Here is a 17541-nt window from a genome sequence, read left to right on the forward strand (position 1 = left end):
ATAGGAACTATCAAGCCCATTCATGATATAATCCTTGAGTTCATCATCATCAACGATCTTTCCCGCAGTAGCAAGTTCAGAAGCAAAACCTTTCATCTTGGTAATGTATTGTTGGGCTGTCATATCAAGTTTCTTTGTATTGGTGAGGGCACCACGGATGTTGGAAACCCGTGATTTTGACTGAGAAGAAAACAGCTCGTGGATAGCATGCCAAACTTCAGCCGCATGAACCATACCATAGATATGCGAGAGAATATCTTCAGACAGAGAGTTGACTATGTAACTTACGACCTGTTGATCCCGCATGATCCAAACATCATAGGCAGGATTGGGAATCTGGATCTTCTCCTTGTCATCATCTTCGCCATCGACGTACTCAGGCGGTGGCAGATCGGAACCTTCAAGCAATCGCATAACGCGAGCTCCACGGAGGGTGGGCAGGATTTGAGCTTGCCACGAGAGGAAGTTGTCCCGCGTGAGCTTTGTGGCAGGGGGAGCACCAAAAGTCGCCCCAGCAGAGGAAGACGAAGACGCCATGGATGATGTGTGGCGGCAGAGATCGGCTAGGGTTTGGGTGTTGGAGGGTTGTTGAAGATTGGAATTGTCCTGAAGGCGATCAAGGGCGTGGTGTTTGTAGGTGTGATCCTGGGAAGGCTAAGTTGTGGGTGTTGAGATCGGCAGGTAATACCAGCGACCAAGTCCTGGCGACGACGGAGAGAAGCTCCAGATCGCGGCGGCTAGAGGGAGGGAATGGAGGGGCCTGATACCATGTTAATTCTGAGGTGAACGGATGTACCCTTTGGGGTAGCCGGTTACGTGTTTATATACACGGGAAGAGCCCCCGTGATGGCGTATACAACGAGGATACGTATTGGGGTAGAGTACTACTCTATACCCAATACGTATAGTACAATAACTGTAATGGTGTATATACACATAGCTTTTTTTTGCGGGGTGTGTATATACACATACAAGTGGTGGTACTAGCTTTTGAGCTCCTAGCCGTGAAGGTACAACCAAACGAGGACCATAGCTTTTGCGATAAATTCACTAGTGATATGTAAGCCACCGTAACAACAAAAGGCCGTGTTCAGGAAATGCATAAGGTTCACATGTTTTATATCAGAAATTTATAATCTGGGTTTCTGAATAAACGCGTTGCGCTTACAGGTGCACTCAGTGCAAAACGGTTGATTAAACAAATTGGCCGGATTAGGGATCAAAAAGTTCAGTACACCTCGTTGCTTGCTTCACATACCACCGACATGGGTGACCTACATACACTGACAACAATACCCTGCTACACCACGTCGACACTAATTAAGCTGAAAACGGAAAGCATAAACATGGTAAGAATACTATAGCTGTCGTCGCCGAGCAACAGTTTTTGAGATAAATTATGCTTCTATTTCACCATTCGATCAAGTCATCTTTTGCACATTTTATCACCCAAAAGAAATTGCTCAAGCATATGAGGAGCTAGATTAATTCATGTTTCACTTGCAGTACGGCATCTCCATCCAAGTGTTGCTGCTGCTGCTGCTGTTGTTGTTGTTGATGCTGAATCTTCATTTGTTCCTGCTTCGGAATCATCATCTGTTGCTGCTGCATCTGGATATATTGTTGTTGCTGTTGTTGCTGAATCTTCATTTGTTCCTGCTTCGGAATCATCATCTGTTGCTGCTGCATCTGGATATATTGTTGTTGCTGTTGTTGCTTCTGAACCATCATCATCATCTGCTGCTGCTGCGTCGGAATCCGCTGCTGCTTCTGAATATGGAGCTGTTGTTGTTGCTGCTGCATCTGAATTTGTTGTTGTTCTTGTTGCTGCTGCATCTGAATCTGCTGTTGCTGGTGCTGAATCATCATCGCGTGCCGCAGCTGCAGCTGCTGGTGGTACCTGCCTCGCCACGACGGGCACAGGGCCATGTTCCTGTACATCTCCACGAACCTGTCCATGAGCACGTCGCCGCCTTCCCGGAGGGCCTTGTGCCCAATCTCTCTCGCCCGCTCGATGAAGAACTCCAAAATGACTTCCCAGAACAGCTCCGCGTCGACACAGTTGGCGATCTGCGGCTCGTCACCCTCGTCCCCCGCCTCTATGCTTAGCGCGACCTTGTACCCGGCCTTGAGGTACTTGGCGTAGGGCTCCTCGTACCCGCCCTTCTCGACGGCGTCGCAGACGTCGCCCTCCCACCGGCCCAGGAACGCGGCCTCGACGCGGTAGAAGGCTGTCATGAAGTTGAGGCGCGCCTGGCCGCCGCCGCGGCCGGCGCACGCTATGGCCACGCGGTCGTGCGCGAGCGCGGCCTGGTGCTCGTCGTCGAAGGGGCCGATCTCGCGGCCGCCTCGCTTCGGGTCCATGACGCGGGCCATCCACCCCTTGCCTGGGTCGTGGTGCACCCCTAAGTACCTAAACCTCGGCGCCGGTGCCGGTTGCGGCGTGGCGTTCCCGGGCGCGCCCTGCGCGTGCCGGGGCGGCGTGGGAGCAGGGGCGGCGACCGCGAGAGCTGCGTGGTTCGTTGGCAGTGGCGTGCCACCGTTAGGCGCTCCCATCGTCGGCGCGTGACGCTTGGCTGGCGGAATGGCCGTCCCCGTGGTCGTTGGTGGTCGTTTGCGTGGGGAAGGCGCGGCGGGGTTCGCCACCGCCAGCGCTGGCTGCGTGGGCGGCATTGGCATTCGAGGCTTCACCGACGGGACGGCGGCGCCGACTGGACGAGTGTTCGCCGGAACGCCCGGTCTCGCTGCCTGCACACGTGGCGTCGGCGAGGGAGCTGCTGGAATGGGGGCACCGCCGAGGTTACCGCGGCTCATCGGACGTGGCAGCACGGCGGCGGCCGGCGCTCCCTGCGTGTGTGGCAATGGCATGCAAGGCCTCGCGGTCGGGACGGCGGCACCGACCGCACGAGGGCACGCCTGAATGCCGGGCGCTCCTGCCGCCGCCGCGGCCTGCATCTTCATCTGCGGCGTCGGGGCTGCTCTCACGGCAGTGCCGAGGTTAACATAGGTGCTCATCACCGGCCGCGGCATCGCGGCCCCCTGCGCGCGTGGAGTTGCTGCGGGAGGCCTCGGAGTCGGGGCGCCGGCGCCGGGGTTAGAGCACGGCGTCATGCTGTCGAAGCGTGTGGGTGTGCGCAGCGGCAGTGGTCGACGTACGGCGGGAGCGAGCTGCTGTGAAGATCTGGGTCGGTGCTCGGACGAGTTGGCAGAGCTGCGTTGGTCAGCTGCTGCTTAAATAGATGCGGCGGGCCAAGCGAGAGGCCGGGTCGGTTTCGCCATGGCTGCTCCTACACAGCACGCGTCGTGCTGTCGCCTGTCGGGGCCGGAGTCGGATTCCAGCGTGGAGTGCTGGAGCCGGATTCTCGGAACAGCACGATGCGTCAGCCCGTGGAGTCTTTAATCACCCGGCCGGGAAAACCGCGTCTAAAACCGAAGACGTATTTCTCACGAACAAAGAAAATGGCTAGAAAGCGGGTCCAACGATTTTACGTAATGCTTGACAGAAGGTGGGTTTGTTTGGTTCCGCAATTCCAGCTTGAAGGCGGTAGCTCCAACTCCAAGCCTCCAACACACTCGAATCCACCCGCTTGCCGTCGGTAATGGCGATTCCGCGCCGCCTGCCCTGCCTCCCCGCTGTCGCCGTAGCCACCAGACGCTGGACCGCGAGCCTCGCCGTCTCCCATGGTGGGACCGGCGCGAGGCCCTCGACGGCCGTCCTGGCCGCCGCCGCGACGGCAGCCGCGGCGGCGGGCCGCGCCTCCGAGTGCCAGTCGCTCCTCCTCCGCATGTCGCGCCGCCGCGGCGCCTCCCGCCTCGACATCGTGTCCTCCCTCCTCGCCTCCTCCCCGACCCCGCAGCCGCAGGTGTTCGACCTGCTCATCCGCACCTACACCCAGTCCCGGAAGCCCCGGGAGGCATTCGAGGCCTTCCGCCTCCTGCTCGACCGCCGCGTCCCCATCCCCGCCGCCGCCTCCAACGCGCTCCTGGCCGCGCTCTCCCGCGCCGGCTGGCCCCACCTCACCGCGGACGCCTACCGCCTCCTCCTGTCCTCCGACTCCGAGGTAAACACCTACACGCTTAACATCATGGTCCACAGCCACTGTAAAGCCCTACAGTTCGATAAGGTCGATACCGTAATCTCCGAGATGGAGAAGAGATGCGTGTTTCCGGATGTGGTAACCCATAATGTGATGATTGATGCTAGATTTCGTGCTGGGGATGTTGAGGCGGCGATGGCACTGGTCGATTCGATGGTTAGTCAGGGGATAAAGCCAGGAATCTTGACGTATAATGCGGTGTTGAAGGGGTTATGTAGGAATGGAAGGTGGGATAAAGCGAGGGAGGTGTTCAGGGCAATGGACGAGTGTGGGGTGGCTCCCGATGTTCGGAGCTTCAACATGTTGATTGGGGGATTCTGTAGAGTTAAGGAGCCTGATGAGGCGATGAAATTTTACAAGGAGATGCGACGGCGTGGAGTCACGCCAGATATTGTGAGCTTTAGTTGCCTGATTGGGTTGTTTGCAAGGAGGGGGAAGATGGACCGTGCGGCAGCCTACTTGAGGGAGATGAGAGAGTTTGGATTGATGCCTGATGGTGTGATTTACACAATGGTCATTGGTGGATATTGCAGGGCTGGGTCAATGCTGGAGGCGCTGAGAGTTAGGGATGAGATGATTGGCCGTGGATGTTTGCCAGATGTGGTAACTTACAATACCTTGCTGAATGGGCTTTGTAAAGAGCGTAGGTTGTCTGAAGCAGAGGAGCTTTTGACTGAGATGAGGGAGAGAGGGGTTCCACCAGATTTATGCACCTTCACAACTTTAATTCATGGGTACTGTAGGGAGGGTAACATAGAGAAGGCATTGCAACTATTTGAAATGATGCTGCACGAGCGTTTGACGCCAGACATTGTGACATACAACACTTTGATTGATGGAATGTGCAGACAAGGTGATCTGGGCAAAGCTAATGAGCTATGGGATGATATGCATTCTCGAGAAATCTTCCCCAACCACATTACCTACAGCATCCTTATAGACAGCCACTGTGAGAAGGGACAAGTGGATGATGCATTTGGTTTTTTGGATGAAATGATAAACAAGGGGGTTGTACCAAACATCATGACCTATAATTCCATCATTAAGGGTTACTGCCGGTCTGGAAATGTATTGAAGGGGCAACAATTTTTGCAGAAGATGAGGGATGCCAAGGTGTTGCCTGATTTAATTACTTACAACACCCTAATCCATGGTTATGTTAAAGAAGAGAAGATGCATGAAGCTTTTAATTTGCTTAACATGATGGAGAATGAAAAGGTTCAACCAGACATTGTGACGTATAATATGATTATAAATGGATTTTCTGTACATGGTAATATGCAAGAAGCTGATTGGGTTTACAAGAAAATGGGTGCTAGAGGAATTGAACCAGATAGATATACATACATGTCCATGATAAATGGTCATGTTGCAGCTGGGAACTCCAAGGAGTCATTTCAACTTCATGATGAGATGCTTCAGAAAGGGTTTGCTCCTGATGATAAATTCTGAGGGTATTATTTTCCTCATACTGGAATCTAATTGATGCTATGGTTAATTCAACAATGAGAAATGAAGGCATTTTGCAGTTTGTTTAGATTGTCAGGATTTTTGCTCCAACAAGTATTTATAGACTTGAAGGTGAGAATGAGAAATTTTGAAGTTCGGCATTAAAATATTGGCTAGGTTGTGTGCACTGCCGTTCTACATTACCGTAGTGGAATCAGCAATGATATATCAATATATTTCCTACTTTACTAATTGAGTACGACTTCGTAAGATTCTATATTGTTCTGTACAAGTATCTGTTCTTCTGAATTCTGATAGTAGAATGCTGCTTGACTGACATTCTTTTACTTTTGCATTCTATCACTGCAGGTGGTTTGTGATTTGGTACCATCACACTGACCGTTGTAATTTTCTGTAGGCATCTGATTAAATTTTGGAGTAAATTCCGTGGAAGTTTTCATTATTGGGTGGTCCAAGGGTAGCAAAATTTCCACACAAGTGACCTCTCTAGATGTGCTTTCTTCACCAATGTGCAGAAATATTCTGTTAGGGCTCAGGAAGTGTGCTGTTGTTTTCTGGGCATCGGAGGATAGCATGCTCTAAATTTCTCAGGTGCTTTATTTCTTACCCAGAATTCCTTTTTTAGAGGAAATATTAGTGTAATGCACTAATGCCTGATATACAACTGCATTTTGCAAATACGTAATACAGTAACATATTGCCAGGTTATTCCCGGTTTCCTGTTGCTTAGTTGACCCTATCACCTCTAATAGCCCTGCTTGAGCAGTTCAACCTACCAATCTATATTTTAGGGCACACAAATATCAATACAGGCAGCACTTCTTTCTGAGCAGTCACAACTTGATACAACAACATTGCAAAATTTAACATATGCTCCTAAAAATATCATGAGTTAAGATCAAATCCTCTTGATCAGATGCTGCTGAGTAAAACTGCAAACTACTACTTTTCTCTTCCCTTTTTTCAGGGTGAATGCAAATCACTTTTAGCATGAACTATTAACATCACGCGAAACTGATCAAAAGGGGAGAACTGAGCATACATAAAAAGGTATCACTATCTTTTATCTGACGCATGTAGAATAGTTCTCAAGAGAATGCTGTATATATGAGAAACTTACACTCCCACTTTACTGCAGGGCAATCAAAATTGGTGTACAAAGGAAGAAATTAAACTGACTAGAGAGTGTAAAATGTGCCCCTTCAAGCCTTACCCCCAAAAGAGCAAGGAAAAGAATGAAAGAGAAACAGAGGTTATGAGCACAAGGTTTTATGCCAGGCTTTGATGAAGTTATGAGAAGTAGGTTTCTCTGCCGAGGCCGTGGTTGTATGGATTACCGGTCAACATTTTGCACTTTGGACACAAATCATTTCTCTCCACCATCACAAAAGTGAAAGAGGTGTGAAGAGGGATACATACGGACGAGTTGAACAAGCTTCTTGCCTGCTGGGCACGGCAGATTACAGTTGAACAAAATTTGTCTTAGGCAGAGTTTACAAAGATCCTTGCATGATGCATTTGCCAAGTTTGTATTTGTAAAATTGTTGTATGTCCAAAGCAGCAGCAGGCTTCGTGCCGTTACCAAGGTTCGGTGAATGGATGTCAAATATCTTTTGAACTTGTTGCAAAAGCATCATCAGAAGCATAGCAAAATGCTCTTCTGGAATGTATGCCTCTGAAAAGTCAAAAAACACACTTCTGGCAATACATAATGAAATAGAGAGAACACTGGTTTTATAGGGCAAATAAAATCTCAGGTTGATTGCAATTCAGAAAACAAAGTTCGGATTGATTGCGCGGTGCGTTCTTTTAGCACGCAAAATACCGACTGGGCCAAATGAAAACCCCATAGCGGTATATTCCATAGGCCCTGCAACTTTACAGCCCAGCCCGCTTAGCCCGCTTAGAAAAACGCCCGCCGCTAATAGCTCCACCTTCCCTCTCGAGCGGTGGGATCCCCTCCGAACCAAAATTTTCAAAGAGGGCCGAAACCTCCCGCCCTTTCCCCGTTCCCCCCACCCCCGAGCGGCGGAGCCCCCTCCCTCACTCCTCCCGCGATGCCTCCCGGCGGCGGCGCGATCCGCGTGCTGAACGTGGCGGAGAAGCCGTCGGTGGCCAAGTCCGTGGCGGAGATCCTGTCGCGCGGGGGGATGCAGTCGCGGGCGGGCCGGTCCCGCTACAACCGCGTCTTCGAGTTCAACTACGCCATCGGCGCCCAGGCCTGCCACATGCTCGTCACCTCCGTCACGGGCCACCTCATGGAGCTCGACTTCGACGACCGCTACCGCCGCTGGTACTCCTGCGACCCCGCCGAGCTCTTCCACGCCCCCGTCCGCAAGGCCGTCCCCCAGGTGCCCCTCCCTCTCTGCCTCCCCTGCTCGTGCATTCCGCCGAACAGTTCGTGCGCGCGGGTACCGCGGCTTGTGAACGGTGGTCTATCGCGTTTCCTTTGATTGGTTCAGGCATTATGTTGGGGGTGTTTCGTGGCATCTATGTGCCCGCGTCTGTGGGGTTGGTCGCGTTCAGCACATAGGAAATATATGCCTTACGGGAATTTCGTCGAGCAATGGATGTGCGGAGTGTTGTGGTGTACTCTATACCTTGATTCCCTCAAGAATTTTCCGGGCATGCTGCTAAGTGCCCGATTGGTAGTGTCAACGGATGAGGATGCTGTTTTTGTTCATGCCACATTGCTACTCTTTGCAAGTAAATTTGTTAAATCCCACATCAGGAGCAGTTTTTTTGGAGTTGAATGGATGTGGCTTGGTATCGATCACCTTTTGTCATTTGCTCAATCGCAAACTGTTATGGTCACACACATGTATGCGATGCACCATAGGAGCTGTGGTACTAGGAGGGGAACACTGCAGGCTAAACTTGTGAATTGTTATTGCGGACATATTCGTGTACTTGTACACTTGTTACTGGAAACTGCGATCAACCCCCTTTGGCAGAAATAGTGCTCATAGGAAACAGGTTACAAGGGAATAAAAGTTTATCTACAGCTTCATTTAGTTTCTAGCCCTTATAGGCTTTGGAGCAATATTTTCATACATTAAAACGTAAAAAAACTGCAACTCTGAAGCTCATGCAGCAAAATGCGGAAGCCAAGCAAAGTACTGACAGACCTGACAAGAAACATGAGTCCCAATGGTTTACCCCAGTCATCTGGGTGTCCTCTCCTCCAGGCTCCAGCTTGTTCTTTATTCTCCCATTCCAGCACCAGACAAATTTATACTGCCTCCTAGTTGCTTGAAACAGCCATAGCAATGCTTAAGCTTGCTAGCTGATATTGTTTGACATCGCTTCATGTACAAAAAGGGAAAGCGTGTTATGTCTAATGAAAGTTGGATGCTGAGGACCTGAGAGCATGTATTTTTTGGTGCTCTCCGTTCATCAGCTGCATTATTTGTTTTCTTCAAAAAACTTTTGGTTTGCTCTTGGAACATTCTTATCACTTCTGAGTTAATCGAGGAATACACAACCATGGTCAGGCTTCAGTGTCAATATTCAGTTGTCTATATTTGCTCAACACATTGTGAACACACTGAGATTACCTTGTATTTTGTTCAAAACTATGATGGGTGTGGCATGATCATGACATTAGTATAAGCTAAGCTTTTCTGAACTCGTGATCTATTCATGAATTTTGTTTTATGAAGTGCAGGATAAACAGGACATAAAGAGAACATTGGAAGAGGAAGCTAGGACGTGTCAATGGCTTGTGTTATGGCTTGATTGTGATAGAGAGGGTGAGAATATCGCATATGAAGTGGTTGACATTTGTGCGGGCGCAAACCGTAATCTGAACATTTGGAGAGCTCGCTTCTCAGCTTTGATTCCCAGGTATTGATTGCTCCAGATTCTTGGACCGTCTGTTTTCCTGTTATGGAAAGATGGCATATTCATTTCAGTTTAATTGTCTTACAAATTGAACTGCAGGGAAATACATGAAGCTGTGCAACATCTCGCCAGACCCAACAAGCTATTTGCTGATGCTGTGGATGCAAGACAGGTTACTTCAGTTTTGCATCTTATTGTCAAATTGTCATTGATGCTTAATATTCTTGTGTGCCAACTATCCACTCAAAACAAATACTACTACGATGCCAGCAAACAGAGAGCCATGAGAATATTCTGACGCTGTGCCTCTGTACTAATTTTGTACAAATAAACCTAAAACACACAAAGATGCTAGTACAAACTGTCCTGCTAATATTCTTCGTTTTTCTCCAAAAGAATAGCATCAGCACTCCTTCTCATCAAACGAATAAACATTTGTTTGCGCCTTATTGCTGTCTTCAAAAGCACAGATAATAATAAGAATTTTTCTACAGGAAATTGACCTTCGCATAGGTGCCTCCTTCACTAGGTTTCAAACAATGCTGCTAAAAGATGCATTTGTCCTTGATGTCAGTGGGGAAGAAAGGAATATGGTTCTGAGCTATGGTCCTTGCCAGGTACCTCACTATATAATATTAACTGAACATATTGAATGCATACGCATTATTATTCCCTGTCTAAGATTTTCATTTCATTCCAGTTTCCAACTCTAGGATTTATAGTTGAGCGTTTCTGGGAGATACAAGCTCATGAACCTGAAGAGTTCTGGACAATAAATTGTTCTCACACTTCAGATGAAGGCACCGCGTCGTTTATTTGGATGTAAGATTCACTTCAGCCGTCCTGAACTTCAATTAGAAAAGTTGTGTGACATATTCTTGTTTGGCAGACGTGGCCATTTGTTTGATTACTCATCCGCTGTTGTGATCTATGAAATGTGTGTCCATGAACCAATGGCAACAGTGAGTCCTCACATCTTCTATTTCACCACTGGTTACAATATTAACAATGATGGACAACTTTAATGACAGATCAGAGGTACCTATTTTTAGTTGTTTTATTTTATTTCTACAGGTACAGAATGTCAGGAATCAGGAGAAACTAAAATACCCTCCATACCCACTAAGTACCGTGGAGCTTCAGAAACGTGCTTCTAGGTGCTGCAGAATGAGTTCAGAGCACACAATGAAGGTATATTAGAAAAACTAAATCCTTTTGGTGTCTTATTTTTTCTTAACAGTTTTGCTAGTAAAAAATGCGTAGCTCTATTTCCTAATTGCTTCGTTTGCTGAACTCTTGTGCTATTCATACCAGGTGGCTGAAGAACTTTACCAAGCTGGATTCATTAGTTATCCCAGGACAGAGACTGATAGTTTCTCTCCAAACACTGATCTGCATGTCAGTTATGAATGCTAGCATGCCTTGTCCATGTTTTTATTCATTGTCCTGATTCTGCTTACACATTCTTTCTAGATTTATACCTACAGTGTTGTACTTTTAACATATTTTACATGATATTATTTTGTTCCATGAAGGAAACCAAATTCTAAAGAACATGTAATCCTAAAAAAAGGAACATATCATAAAACAATTTTCTCTAGTGAATGTTAGTTTGGAAAAAAAGTAGCCATGGCCTCATAGGCATAGTTCTCCTGTTTTCTACCACCTGATGATCTTCATTGCTGAATAACCATAAGAAAAATATAAAAGGCATCTCTACTGTCCAACTCATACTTGCGATGAATAAACATTTATTTACTCTTAAGTTGTTATTAATTTTCATTTGCTCATCCTGGCATGATTGCCCTGACATGGGTTGCTCCCTTTTACTTAGGCAATTGTACGTGAACAAGTGGATCATCCTGATTGGGGAACGTATGCCCAACGTCTTCTGAATCCTGAAGAAAGGCTCTGGAGAAATCCCAGCAATGGTGGTCATGATGACAAGGCACATCCTCCTATTCATCCAACAAAGTTTTCGACTGGTGAAAACAACTGGTCTCCAGACCACAAGGTACGTAGCACTACCAAATAGAAGAGAAATATCTATCAGTCTCACATCAGTTTATAGTATTTTTTTCAAATCTGTTGTTTTTATGCTCCACAAATCTAATAATGTTTTCCGTATCTGTTTCTGCTGTCCAGAAAGTGTATGAGCTAGTTGTTCGCCATTTCCTTGCTTGTTGCTCCCAACCTGCAGTTGGAGCCGAGACAACCGTGGAAGTTGACATTGCTGGTGAACAGTTCAATGCATCAGGGCGTGTCGTACTTGCTGTGAGCATCCTCAAATGTTGCTGTCATCTTCTATTGTTGCTTACGTCTAATAATCTACTACCCATATTTCAACAGACATGAAACTTGTCATGTCTCCTTATTCTCTGGCATGGAAATGTTATGATATCAGTAATAAAGTAACTTTACCCAATGTACAGAGACAATGTAGCTGTAATACCAGTTTTATCGATATAGCTGAGAAACAAGCATAGAATAATGTATGTTATCTGCAATTACCTAATATTCAGAGGTGATGTAGCTTTAGCTGATTCCCTTATTTACTTAATGTTGATGTGGTGCTATGTTTTGGTTGTTTCTAACATATGAGCGTAGAGCTGGGAAAGCTCATAGAAAATAACTTATTGCAATTTTGTTTATATGATATAATATTTTCTGAAAAAGGGACACAAAGGGGAATTATATTTCTCAAAAATGAATCCGATAAACAACATGCAGTTTAACAATAATGTGTGACAAATAATTGCTTCTCCTTGACGCTGATTGGTACTTAGGTGGCTTATTAGTAAACATGGCCTTATGCTAGTACAGAGAAATGCTCTGCTCAGCGAACCCGTGCAAGAAAAGTTATTTATCTTATTATTACTAGATTTATTAAACTGTCACCAAGGTTTTTTGGTCCAGTAAGAGTCATCCATTCTCTTATACATCTGGGATGTGTAAAAGTTCCTTTGTATTAATTTTTTTTTATACTTTCTCTGTAGAAAAATTATTTGGACGTTTATCGTTATGACTCATGGGGTGGTTCATTACTTCCAACATACACCATCGGACAGCAGGTTTGCTACATTCTACCCTACTTCTATTCTACTCCCTCCGTTCCAAAATAAGTGTCGTGGTTTTAGTTCAAATTTGAACTAAAACCACGACACTTCCTTTGGAATGGAGGGAGTATTTGTTAAAACATTTCCTGTTAGTTTCTTCGTGCCTCCTATGCAAGTTGAGATAAAAAAGAAGTCCCAGTATGGGAAGATCTTCCAGACGTCATATTTTGAGTTGAAATCTTGATACTTGTATGCTGTTGTAAATATTGGTGACGCATAGGAAGGTTGCAATATATATTGTAGCATATCAGTCAGTATAATGGGTATGGATTAATTGCCTGATATCTTAATATGTAGGGATCAATTGCTTGTCAATTCCTTCAAAAATGATTATGACCTTGAACATCTTTTTCCTTTTAATTTCAATGCAATAATAATTTTTAACGCCAATACAAAACCTTGCAGTTTGTTCCGACGTCTTTAACACTTGATTCAGGAGTAACTCGACCACCACCTCTTCTTGCTGAAGCTGACCTCCTTAGCTGCATGGATAAAGTACATTAATTCTTCTTGTCTTCTATGTTTACTCTTTATTACTCTAAAGTGCTGAGTTGTGCAAATGTCTGACTCCCTTTGGTGCTATTTCCAGGCAGGAATCGGCACCGATGCAACCATGCATGAACACATAAAAAAGCTACTTGACCGTTGTTATGCAACCAAAGATGCAAATTCACGTTTCTCCCCAACAAATCTTGTGTGTTTCATGCCATACGAAAGCTCCATTATACCATTGCATGTAGCATATATGCTGTTTAAATGATTTTTATGGTTATGATTGTGTTTGCTAATAGTGTGTTTACAATATAGCACCTCATGGACCTTAGCTTGTTTAGCAACCCAGAAGTGCGCTTAAGAAGTCTTTGCCCGCACTTTGTGAAGCGCCTCCTTAGCCACACTACTAAGTGCAACCTTTTCTTGTAAATGATATATTCAAAACTCAGGAGAGAAAATACACATAATTCTCATCTTGAATACTCCCTCCGTTCCATATTAGTTGTCGGCTTGTCGCTGATTTAGTACAACTTTGTACTAAATCAATGACAACTAATATGGAACGAAGGGAGTACTTTGCTGTGGAAACTCCATCGCTTCCGTACGGAAGCCACTCTTATCATCAGTAATCTATGTAATACTTTTGATATCTGAAAGTAAGGTGCTTTTACATTTTGCTTATGTAAAACATGCTTAATTTCTGAGTAAATAGCAGAATCCAATTCATATTAATGCAAATGTGACGCCTTCTGTTAGATTTCCTTCCCAATTAGTACTCATCATGTTTTTTACAGTCAAATTTTTTTATTTAGATTTTTTAATTGGCATTTCTCCAGTGTGCAGAAAGTAACAGTTCTTCCATTGACATGTTTCCATTGTTTTTTGTGTTTGTAAATGTAGGGGGAGGCGTTGGTAATGGGTTATGATGAAATGGGGTAAGCTAATTCTTATATCTATACCTTCTCAAAAAAAAGATTGAACACCTCTACCTTTCAACTTATATTGGATGAAATGTACCTAGTTCCTCAAAGAAATTCAAAATTTTAGGTATGAGCTTTGGAAACCTTATTTAAGAGCAATGATGGAAGCTGACATGAAATCAGTTAGTGTCGGTACAAAGAGTAAAGCGCAAGTACTTGAGGGTTGTTTGCAGCAGATGAAGGCTTGTTTTCTGGATGTAAGTTGTGGTTTACTGAGCATTCCATGGTTGTCACCAATTGAATTAGTACAGTCCCACCCAGTTGCTCTAAATTTATGTTTTGTAAGTTGACCACTTGGTGATCATGTAGGCAAGAGCAAACAAAGTGAAGCTCCTTGATGCAATGGGAACATTCTTTGCTAGGTTTGGTGGATCCCTTTGATTTTCTTCTTTTCTTGCTGCACGTTTATAGCTTCACTTTGACTATTTTTTATTTCTAGGTCAAATAGACCTATCAACGAGACACAAAATACCATTGAAGTTGTAAGGCCCTGTGGTGCATGCAATGACTCTGAAATGTTGCTGAAGCGAAGGCCGGTAAATTGTCTTCCAGTGCTTCTTTTCATTTCTTCAGGGAATTGGGACGTGTCATGCTTGGCGCATGCTTGAGCTTTGCTTTTCTTGTCCCAGAATGGTGGTTTTATGGTTGGCTGTCGGGGCTTTCCTCAGTGTAGAAATGTAGTATGGCTGCCCGGGTCCCTTGCAGAAGCTGCTGTGACGCAACAAATTTGTCCTACCTGCATTCCAGGTGATCATTAGTTCCCCATTTTTTGCTACTATGCTACCAGTCTGGCTTATGTTTGCATGGCCTGAATATTCTGCTGTTTCTCTCAGTGAAATGATAATCCACCGCATTTACAGGTCCTGTTTATAAGATCCAATTTAAGTTCAACCGAAGGGATATCCCACCAAGTTTCGATGTTGATCACCTAGGTATGTTATCTTAACTTAAATTGCAGTTTTATACCTGTTTTAGTTAACGTGATATAACTTACCAGTGCTTAAGGTCATATCATGACATACCTATCCTTTACTCTGATAGGTTGCATTGGTGGATGTGACGATGTACTCAAAGAGCTTACAGAGATGAGTAGATTTCAACATCATAACCAGACTACGATGCCAGGTATGGATGTTTGTCCTCGTTGTCTGTTTCATACATGGGCCGACTGTTGTGCTCGTCCATTTACAGTTCTAAATAAAGGTAGTGTGTGGCAGTGTGGGGCTGAAATGAACACAGTTTTATGCTTACTTTCTTAATAGGAGCTTCCAGTTTTCTCTCATAAAGATAAAATGCTAAGCATGCTTGTTTTCCGTTGTTGCTTCCGTTGTATCCATGTCTTACTTTTCTGGACACATGACTATAATGGCCACTCATACAAGCTTATTTTGTGACAAATTATATTACTTCACAGCAAGAAGCCAAAGCCAGACTCAGACTACATCTACGAGTGGTGTAAGGCAGGGGGCTCCAAGGCAGGATTTACCTACTGGTTCTCGTTCAACGGGGCAATTTGCTAATCAGCACACACCTGCTGTGAACCCCCAAGGTTTCTGTTCACCCCCCAAGTGTCTCCATGGTTTGTTTTTTCCAAATACATGACAAACATTCATTTCATTGAGGCTTCTTTTATCATCACATGACTTTGCAGGGAGAGGTCAAAGCCAGACTCCGAGTGGTGTCGGAGTAAGGCAGGGGACTCCAAGGCGGGATTTGCATACCGTTTTTCGTACGGCTAGCCAGTTTGCTAATGAGCAGCAGACACCTGGTGTGAATCCACAAGGCTTTCGTTCGACCCACACGGGCCTTACCCAAAACTCAAGAAATGCATCATCATCAGGTATGTAAAGTGCTACGTACTTCTCTATTCTTATCCAGAGCTGGTGCCTTAATCTTCAGTGATTTTCAGGTGCAGGCCAAGTACTCTGCACTACATGTGGAGAGGCCTGCATAAACCGAACTGCTAATACAGAGGCGAACAGGGGGAGGAAGTTCTATAAATGTCAAAATCCTGGATGCGGCTTCTTTGTGTATGCTGTCTTAACCCCTTATTGCACAATGTTTTGTTGTCTGTGGAGTACCTGATACAAACTAATAGTCACAATAAAATTGCTTGATCTTACTACCTGAGACCGTGGATGCATGTAGCACTACACTGCATATGCAACTAGCTCAATCAGGGCAATCACTACTTATGTAGAGTTTCTTTGCATATATGATTGCCATCAACTTTTGTTAATAGTTATATGCTCGCCTGCTTGCTTTGTTAACGGAAAGCTTGCACCAAGTTTAATAGCCCAGGAATTCTCTTGCCTGACGCTCTGTACATGCAATGCAGATGGGAAGACGAGCTGGATAACGTGGCGCCCAGGGGCCGTGGGCGCGGCAGCCGCGGTGGTGGCAGGCAAGCATCCGCATCGGCAGGTCGTAGAGGCGGCGGGCGAGGCAGGAGGGGCCGGGGGAACGCCGACGCCGAGGGCATGACGTTCGTCTCGGCGACTGGGGACACCGTGCACGGCTGCTGCTTCACCTGCGGCGACCCTTCCCACTTCGCCAACGCATGCCCAAACCGGGGGCGATAGCACAGATCGGCAGCCTTAGCACGCACCAAGCAAATGCACGTACATTTATGATCGCTAGTGCATCCATCATAGGCCATGTTAGTGATTTGACGGTGCTGCTGCTCGTAAGCTGTCAAGCGAAGCTGGATGCGTGAGCCCGTGTCAACTCACACGCCAAAACCTGCGAACACGCACGTGCCGGCGGGAAGATCATGATAACGCGAAGGCGAAAAGGCACACTTGCTCAAACTTAACGCTTACAAATGTCACAGGGAAACCAACGGTTCTTCCATGGCATGAAGATCGGAATGATGGGGCGAGCTGCGGTGCACGTATGGCATGCAATCCGTCCATGTAAAGCTCTTTCCGACAGTTCCAACCCCATGAATTCCATCCATTCCATCCCATCCCAAAGTCTCTAGTCAAAAAAGTGGAGCGGAAAAAATGGATCATGTTTACCGCTTTTTTCCTTGCCCTACACCCATCAGTAATGAACCACCCATCAGTAACCACTATTTCGTCAGGTCGCTTTCGTGATGCACGACCACAGCATTCACCGGACGCTAAGCCTACCCACAGTGAGAGTAACATAGATGGTAACATCACACTTATCTAGGGAAAATAGATGATGTGGCATGTCATTAATGAAGAAAGAGAGGCATGTGGTAACATAGCTAGTTACTGTAACATCACACATATCAAGAAAAGATTAGTCCACAATGTAATAAATAAAGTGATGCATGACACAACATATATGTTACTACCCACTATGGATGTAGTAATATAGACTAGTAACATATGCATGTTAATAGTCTAAGTTACTACCCATTGTGACTGATCTAATAACCTTTTCGCTGATCGGACCGCTGATGAATGATGGGTCGGGTCGTTAGGTGTGACCGTTTGTTTCCCTCGGTGACTTGTCAATCATGCACTCCGATGTAGCCCATCTCACCCGCAGCTCGACTGCTCGACGACTTTG

General features: G+C 45.9%; 2 protein-coding genes across 4 annotated transcripts; both read left to right on the top strand.

Moving 5' to 3' along the window:
* Nucleotides 1-3573: 3573 nt before the first annotated feature.
* LOC123084824 (pentatricopeptide repeat-containing protein At5g01110) lies at nt 3574-7163 on the top strand. Of its 3 annotated transcripts, none has more exons than XM_044506332.1 (4): nt 3574-5678; nt 5916-6158; nt 6535-6617; nt 6706-7163. In XM_044506332.1, the coding sequence occupies exon 1, from the start codon at nt 3600-3602 to the stop codon at nt 5547-5549; it is 1950 nt and encodes a 649-aa protein (XP_044362267.1). In that variant the 5' UTR covers nt 3574-3599; the 3' UTR covers nt 5550-5678; nt 5916-6158; nt 6535-6617; nt 6706-7163. The 3 variants fall into 3 exon arrangements, with proteins under 3 accessions (XP_044362267.1, XP_044362266.1, XP_044362268.1); XM_044506331.1 differs by having other exon boundaries at nt 5965-6158; XM_044506333.1 differs by having other exon boundaries at nt 3574-5551; nt 5965-6158.
* Nucleotides 7164-7529: 366 nt separating this feature from the next.
* On the top strand, nt 7530-17082 carry LOC123084825 (DNA topoisomerase 3-alpha). Its single transcript, XM_044506334.1, has 24 exons — nt 7530-7918; nt 9235-9413; nt 9510-9582; nt 9905-10027; nt 10111-10232; nt 10300-10372; nt 10485-10601; nt 10725-10808; nt 11245-11424; nt 11556-11684; nt 12407-12481; nt 12932-13021; nt 13116-13220; nt 13919-13953; nt 14066-14195; nt 14308-14360; nt 14438-14534; nt 14628-14745; nt 14859-14930; nt 15040-15123; nt 15413-15547; nt 15650-15838; nt 15908-16028; nt 16337-17082. Exons 1-24 carry the CDS (start codon nt 7625-7627, stop codon nt 16578-16580), a joined length of 2922 nt encoding a protein of 973 aa, XP_044362269.1. The 5' UTR covers nt 7530-7624; the 3' UTR covers nt 16581-17082.
* Nucleotides 17083-17541: the final 459 nt, after the last annotated feature.

This window comes from Triticum aestivum, chromosome 4A, assembly GCF_018294505.1.
Source record: "Triticum aestivum cultivar Chinese Spring chromosome 4A, IWGSC CS RefSeq v2.1, whole genome shotgun sequence".
NCBI lineage: Eukaryota > Viridiplantae > Streptophyta > Magnoliopsida > Poales > Poaceae > Triticum > Triticum aestivum.